The 8,318-nt window shown below is 36.5% G+C and overlaps 1 protein-coding gene across 2 annotated transcripts; it reads right to left on the bottom strand.

Moving 5' to 3' along the window:
• Window positions 1–359: 359 nt before the first annotated feature.
• LOC108486404 (oxysterol-binding protein-related protein 1C-like) lies at window positions 360–7,989 on the bottom strand. Of its 2 annotated transcripts, none has more exons than XM_017790451.2 (10): window positions 6,856–7,989; window positions 6,401–6,757; window positions 4,421–4,520; window positions 3,493–3,938; window positions 3,048–3,203; window positions 2,108–2,275; window positions 1,875–2,015; window positions 1,504–1,734; window positions 1,225–1,338; window positions 360–899 (listed from the first exon to the last, which is right to left on the bottom strand). In XM_017790451.2, exons 1-10 carry the CDS (start codon window positions 7,426–7,428, stop codon window positions 732–734), a joined length of 2,454 nt encoding a protein of 817 aa, XP_017645940.1. In that variant the 5' UTR covers window positions 7,429–7,989; the 3' UTR covers window positions 360–731. The 2 variants fall into 2 exon arrangements, with proteins under 2 accessions (XP_017645940.1, XP_017645941.1); XM_017790452.2 differs by having other exon boundaries at window positions 3,493–3,935.
• Window positions 7,990–8,318: the final 329 nt, after the last annotated feature.

Below are 8,318 nucleotides of genomic sequence, written 5' to 3'. Positions count from 1 at the left end.
ACTTTAATTAATAACTCTTTTACGGTGTTTCTTCAACTAAAAAAAATTACTCTGAAAAACTTTAAAAGATTGCTAGAAGCTTAACTCTATTTATAAATAAAATCATCAACACACAAAAAACTTAAACTAATATGTGGGATTGTTGGGAGTTTTCAAATTTTACCAATCAAAAACAAAATAGAGGGAAGATGAAAATTAATCTCCCTTCATCTACTTCGTTTGGATTGGTTAAACTTCGAAAACTTTTAATAATCACTATTAAGCTTTGTGAGTTCATCCTTTTTAAGTCAATATCTCTAGGTTTTTCCATTAAACAAACACCATAAGATAATTTACCTTTGGTTTAAAAAGAAGTAAAGTTTAGGAAAATATTTCTTGTATTCTTTATCCATAAAATTTCTGTCAAAGTCTTCTAATCATTTGTTACAACGAAAATCCCACAACCGTAACCCAATTCCATTAAGGCTCAAACTCAAATCATCAAATGTGAATTGAGAAACAAGTGGATGGGGAAAATAATAATGTATTCATTCGCTCTTCTATTATTTTCTAAACCCTTTCTTCTTCCTTCCTTTTTCTTACTTACATTGTTGTTGTCACTTGTCATGGGGCATTCCAACCTTCTTGGCCCAGCGGATGTGTTGGTGCCCCATCTCTTGTGAGAAAAAAAAAATTGACAAAAGAATCAAAGATGGTTTAAGATAGGCAACTTTTGTTGTTGCTGCTGGCACTTATTCAAGGATCTGATCACAAGGGATTTGGCCAAAAATATCAGGACATGAATCCCACTTCCTTTGCTCTCTAGCCTCCCAATATCCACCAATATAATGGTATGTCCCACTGTTTTTATCCTTGGCAAACCACCTTGGCTTCCAACCACTCTCTTGCATCTTTCGAGCCTGTATCCCATCGAAAACAAATGAGATGACACCACATAAACAAATATATTTCCTACATCCTTTACAGCAATCTAGAAAACAACTTAATAGGATTTTGTTAATCACTAATCATAGCTATTATTTCCTGCATCTGCTATACCCCAAAGCTTTTTAACGTTTATGTCATTAATCTTTTATTCTGAACAAGTCTAAGACTTTGGTTCGAGTGTTTCTTCCATAATATCATCATGATCTTTGTTCTTCAATGACTGAAACGAGAAAAAACAAATTGCACCACTGACACATGGAGTTGACAACAATGAAGAAAAAGGAACATAAAACTTACCTGTCGTTGCCGCTGCTCCAACCGCAACTTCTCTGAATTTGCCATTTCATACTCCCCGTTTTCCAGATATCTCTGATCAGGTCTCAGCCTTGAATCTGTAGGAGGCAACTTTTCCTGTAATCATAAAAAAAAGATTAAGATCAATTTCCCAGTTACTGCAAACCAGTTCACCAAGTCCGAAGACAGTGAATGATCTATATGAATAGAAGATGAAAACCATTAGTTGGATTTATAAAATACGCATGTATTTAAATTGAAACAACTGATTATCATAATCACCTTTAGACCAGGAGTGAGTTCATTCAATGTGATGGCAAAGCGTGTTAAGTTATATCTGGTGGGATATTTAGGAGGCTTGCTCCGCCGCCAAAGGAGATGACTTTCTGATAAAGACTCTTGACCTTTTCCCCTTGCAGAATAATCTCCATTCACATAATGCATGCTCTCATCCCATTTCCCCAATAATGAAGCCATTGTCTTTCCATTCCTATCTTGAACTATACCATGTACCTGAAGGGTAAAAAAGGTTTTAAAAATGGATAAATATCAATGATGGTCAAAAAGAGGGTCATAGGACAACATCATTCTATCAAAATACAAGTTGCTTATGTAATTGCGTAAATATATAATTGAGGAAGATGAAAGATCACCTGGTGAGGATTTCTATCTATGATAGATTGCTCCTTGAATTTCAGCTTACATGAATATTCACGGTTCCCCTCTATTCGCATGGTGCCATAGTGATCACAGTACAACTTTCCTAATATGAGATTATATATTGATGTTGTCACCTGGAAAAAGAAAGCCCATTTTCAAATTGGATACAAGAAAAAGAACCCATATCTATGCATGTATAATTACGACATAAGTTTTGAAGTTATACCTTACTCCATTGGAACACTTCTCCATCTTCAAACTCCAAGGTCAAAACACCAACTGGATCAAGCTGAATAGAGCGACCCCAAAACTTGCTCTTTAAATTGCTATCACCCCACAATTTCCATCCTGTACCCTGACAGTGGCATGCTACAATCATAGGATGATGACTGACCTGACACCAAATATGGAATAGCTCTCATCAACTTCATATATAGAATTAAAGAAACAAATAAAATAAGAAAAAGAGATGACCTCCGAGAAATATTATTTATATATATGAAGTAGTGCAATGATCTTTTCCCGGTACCCTAAACACTAAAGGAAATTCCTACCTTCCAATAAAGGAAAGAGAATAGCATTCCCATCTATCAACACCCTATTTAATGTTTAAGATAATCTATTAAAACTACACTAGTTTGAAATTGTGAGGTATAAAGACTCTTTAGCATGCATTCCTGTTTCACTTCCCCCAATAATTTGACATTATAGTGGCTGATTCCACTAACAGATGAGTCCACCGGGAGACAAGAAGATATTAGCTTCTTTTATAGTCAGGTTTTTAAAATTTTTTCTATTGAGAACTTAAACCAAAAGAAAAAGCCAAGGAGATGTAAGGTAAAGAAGGAAATCCTCATTCTACCTTTGTATGCACCAAAGCATCAATAATGTACTATATTTGCAGGGCACTTGGGGTACAGCAATTTTTACAACAGACCTGGTAAACTAGTTATGAAAGAGAGGAAGTATTAAAGTTTTGAGCAGACTGAATTTGATTGCTAAATTAACACTCTGGGTTGACCAGGTGAACCAGGAATATTCTTCAGTAAAATAGTTGACTTTAGAAGAGAGGTTAATATGCATTAAAGTTTCAATGACAATGTTGCGTAAATGCAGAAAAACAAATGTGACAACAAGGATAGATAATATCCCAAGCACAAACAAACCTTCTCTGAGAAGAAGCGTAAGCCTTTATCTGGGAAGTCAGCTTCATATGTTTCCCCTAATAATGGATTGAAGGGTTTGCAAATTCTCCCTTCTGTTGAAGAATATCCAGACACAGCAAATGCAGCTACATTAAGAATTCTCATGAGACTATTCCCCTGCAGTTTTTTTGGGAAAAATTATAAGTCTCAGGGGAATCTTGTAGAGATTCAGATTGTCAAAGTTTATGAACTAAGCAGCTATAAAAGTTGCAACAAGCCTTTTGCACAGTCAAATTTCAGTAGGTTTAAAATAGAGAAACGAGGAAGGGGGGGGGGGATCAGATAACGCCAAGACGTATAACAAGATTAAAGAAACAAGTGATATGGTAATGGAGAACTATTACATTAGGAAAACTTTATATAGCACCAATTCTAAAACAAGATAATTTTGAATTTGTACACTCACCCTTTTCCCCCATTCATATGCACGGTCAAGCAGATAGGAATATTCCAGATCCTCAAAACACTTTTGAAGAGAAGAGAGAGGCTCATTGAAGTAAACAGGAAGACAAACTTTTGTGAGGTCTTTCCCAATATTATCCTTAATCATTGACCAAAGACTTACACCTTTCTCCCTTTCAACTGGGTCAGGCAACTTTTTTCGGCGTTTAATGTAAGGGAAGTTACTTCCAACTGATTTAATGTAAGGATCAATGTCATCTTCAGAATCAAAACCATTAAGACCATCATCTGAAGAGAAAGATGATGTCCGGAAATCAGATCCATTGCTCTTGAAAGAGCTTGATGACAAAAAGTCACGAGTATCAAAGAAATTGTGCTCATCTTCATCAGTTTCTTCTTCTGCAGCATCAACTCTTTCATTATCCTCATCTGTGTCAGTTACACTGCCTTCTGAGTAAAATTTTGAACAAAGACAAAAGAAAAAACTCAATGTAAGTAGAAATTCTATGAAAACAATAAAGTAATAACAATTACTTGAATAAAGATGAAACCAAAGACAACTTAAGCAATCTAATAACCAAGCAATAACCACTAACTATTAATAACCTATAGCAAAGATACAACACAGATTTGGAAATGAAAAAGGAAGTTCTTTATTTTGAAACCAAGTTGGCAAGTGCAGTTTGCCAAGCACCCGTCCAGATAATATATGAACCTCGACTTAATGAGCGTTATCAGTTGTCTACAAATAAGTACAACTAAAACTTAGGCACATAGCTGATAGAACAAAAAAAGAATTTCCTGAACTAATAAGAATGTGAACATTGATTATAAGCACCAACCACATCTCAGCACATAACCATCAGTCCAGAATAAATTAGCTTATAGAACCAATAGTTCTAATAAATGGTTTTACCGCCTAAGATCCTTACCACTAGACTTGTCTTGCCTTATCATAGAGGAGGCCCCCTGATCATTCAACTTGTTCTGGCTCTCATCGACCACTGTATTCTCTAGATCAACTTTTTCTGTCTACAAAAAAGTACAAATACCTGTTTCTTAGCAGAACATTGAAAAAAGAAGCAAACTTTAGTGGTAAGACCAATTATTGACTGAAAATAAGCAGCCAGGCACCTTTCAGTGCATGCATGTTGCTGCAAATACCCAAAAACACAACCATCTTCAGTAAAGGAGGAAAAAAAAGGAGTAAAATATAAGTCAATCAGCTTATGCATGTAGCATAAGCTTTGCAACTTGTAGGACTACTGAGATTCTAATTTATACTTAATATCTTAGCAACCCAAGAGAAAAGCTACCTATATCCCTCATATGCTCCTGAACATATAAATTTCTAGCAGTTCAGTAACCCTCTGTACAAGCAATTGGAGTTTCATCAATTCCAAATATTAGCTGCCCCAACAACAGTCCATAAAGCTACAGAATTGTCGGTGTAGCAAGGACATTAAAGGTCTACTCCAATGCCAAGCTCATAACAAACAAGCACCTTCAGGTAAGAATTGATTAAAAGGACAAAGCTGAAGTACATAACCTCTAATTAAGAAAAGATGCATATCTCAAACTTCAACTAGAGCTATACTAAATCTTTTCATGAATAAGATAATACTGAAAACTTAATCAAAAAGGACTCTTTACTCAGTCGGTTACACTTAAATCTGAATGGCGCCAGCAAATTTAAAGAGGGAGAAGAAATCAGGATTCTTTTCTTCAGTTAAGAAAGGCAGAGCTCATCGCAGAGTTAAAGAAAGGCACCTTCAGGAAATAACTTTTAAAAGAAATGGATAGTTTGAGCTTAAAGTTATACACAAGTTATTTTGTATTAGGGATAGATATTGTACATGCTGACATTCTCAAAGTAAAAGCTCATGAAAAGGACACTCCATAAAAGAGAGAAACCCTAACCTTATGCCCACTCCCCGCATTGTCCACCAAGAAATAGGAGAGTTAGACACTATCTAAGTAACTTCCTCAAAAGACAGACTGATTATATTAGAAGTCCTCCCAACTTCTCTAACAGAGAGTCTTACCAAGAAGCATTACTAGCAACAACATGCAATAAAAAGGATATTAGCAGAGAGGTTTGAAAATTACATTTGGCTTAAAGGAAGATAAGTGGGGAAACTAGAACTTTTTTTCCATTAAAAAAATATCATCAAAATATCCCTTCATGAAATAGTTCTCTAATTGAAACCGCCATTCGAGAGACCTTTATAGTTAGAGAAAACAATTACCCTCAGTCATCCCTAAAACATCATATACTTGTGCAACTTCAACATCAAAAAGGCATTTAAGAAATACTAAAGATTTTCAAAATTACAGCCAGATATTTTCACAGCTAATAAAAGTTAATTTACTGTCATCCATCTATAAACATCAAAAACAGAAATCAATAGCAACCGTTAATGGACAACAGACATACACTCTTTCTAGGTATTTATAGAGAAGAACACTATGTTCCTGCTCTGAACAATAGCCATCTCCACGTAGAAGGATTTCAACAGCCTACCGAAAACCACTAGCTGCAGACCAACTGCTTTTCTATATTATCAGATGAAACTAAAAGAAACAGTAACCAAAAGGTGGATGACATAATTGTTCAAGATAACAAATTAAATTTTATTTGAAATATTAATGAATGTCACCTATGATTCAGTGAGTAACATACAAATCCTACATCAACTAACTTCGGATGAAATTTAAAGAAAACAATCACGAAAATACATAAATATATCCTTCAAAAAACCACACCCCTTCATAATTCATAAAAAAATGAATGAAGCAAAAGAATAGCGAACCGATGAAATTGCTTGGAAACAATAATCTTTTAAATTTTTTTTTCAAATTAAATGACTACTCGCAGAAGCATATTATTATCTAATTTCGATAACATGTACCTCCAACTGACGCAAGGTGTCGATGAGAAGCCACTGTTTCTGTTTAAGCAACACCAGCTGCTTCTGCAATTCCGCGAATTCGCTCTTCATAATCTGCTCGCTATCTTGAATAGCCGATTCGCTTATACCTTCCTGCATCAGCCGTTTCCTTAACTTCTCCGTGGAAACCACCACATTGTCCGTCGGAGCCATGAGCTCGCTATTGGACATCCTAGGGAACATATCCTTAACCGCCTGAAGCGCCTCCATCCACGCAACCCGATCATCCCGCGTCTCGGCTCTTAGATGAAGCCTCTTCGTTCCGGTGAAGATCGAGAATCTCTTATCATCTGATCTGCTTTCCCTTATCGAAGAAACCTGAGAAAAATTCAAGAATTCAAAAATCAAATCAATTTTCATTTTGTCCCTTGATTTTATTCATTTATTTTTGGTCAAGCGGTTTCCTTTGCTCTGACCTTCAAGTGGACTTCACCGAAGGGTTTTCGACGGGTTGCAGAATGATGAGAAATGGAATTACGATGGCGGGAGATAATACGGTGAGACTCTTCGCCAATAACTTTGGATCCTTTTTCCGTCTCTTGGCTAACGACGATCTTATCAGGACCGTGGATTTTATAATACGATAAAACTCCATCTTGCAAAACGAACCACCTCGGTCTCCAACCTTTCCCGTAATTCACCCATTTGTAAAGCACGCCCGATATCCCGTTTCCAACTATGTCGTTTATCTTTACATCCACTTGCGGCGGAGGAGCCGTGGCCGTCGTAGCCTCTCTTCCCGACGGTATTCCATTCCTCTGAACCACCCGATTCAAATCAACGCTATTGCTTCGATGATGGTTTTGATTGGACTGGCACTGGATTTGGGCCGTGGATCGGGCCGAGTTGGATCTGGTGGTGGGAGCCGAAGAGGAAGTAGTAGTAGTTACGGTCGTTACAGTAGGAGGCCTCATGGAGATAACTTGATCGGCTAATGGTTTGACCGGGGATTGTTCCGATACGGTGGAAACACAACAAAAAGGATGCATAAGGCAACTCGGTTCTTTCCTTTATTTCCTAATAAAAACAATTGCAAGATTCCGGCGCTGATAAAAGCTGATGCGACGACGGAGCACGGCGGTTGCAGTTGAACTTTTCATGTTCTTCTTTTTGTGAGAAGAATTTCCGGAGGCGGTTACAAAATGATTAACAGTTGAAAACGTTATCGTTTTGAAGGAAAATGGCGGCCGTTAACGAGAAGTTTGGCGGAGGAAACCGGAATCCGATGAACTTCGGTTTCTGGTTTTTTCGTTTGGTTCAAAACAAATTTAAAAAAAAAAAAACACACAAAATTAAAAAGTCGATAAAGAGAGGGCTTAAGTGTAACTATGAAGCGGTCGTTGGGGGAAGGGGAAATATAAATGATTAATGAAGGGGAGGCGGGTTTGGATTAGGTGAGGGAAGGAGTAGGAGAAATGAGAAGAGCAGACGGCTGGTGAGAGGAAGACAAGTGGAGAAAGGAGATTGAAACACGTGTAGAGAAAGGAGAGGTGGGGAAAGATTGAGGAGAAGAGAGTTGAAAGTAGGCTTTTAAAGCCTGGGTTTCGGCTAAATAATGAAATTTGGATTCCGTTTTATTTATATATGCTGCTAACTGCTAAGAGTGGTCCTATCCTATGCTGCTGCAGTACACGATCCTTTTCACCCAAATGTTATGAGTTTTTGGCAAGCGCCACTTAGGCCAGACTAAGAAAATCCATATTAAAAACCCTTTTTAATTGAGTTTTATTAAATTTAATTTCATTTCCTATCCATTATATTCCATTTGGTTTGTTTCATGAAAATTATAATTATAATTTGTTTTATTTATAATTTAAAATAAAATAAAAAATATTTTAAAATGTATCTCATCCTAATAATTTTGGAGCACAAATCATAT

Source organism: Gossypium arboreum, chromosome 6 (genome assembly GCF_025698485.1).
Source record: "Gossypium arboreum isolate Shixiya-1 chromosome 6, ASM2569848v2, whole genome shotgun sequence".
NCBI lineage: Eukaryota > Viridiplantae > Streptophyta > Magnoliopsida > Malvales > Malvaceae > Gossypium > Gossypium arboreum.
Note: the sequence above shows the minus strand (reverse complement) of the source record. Positions and strands in the feature narration are given on the sequence as shown.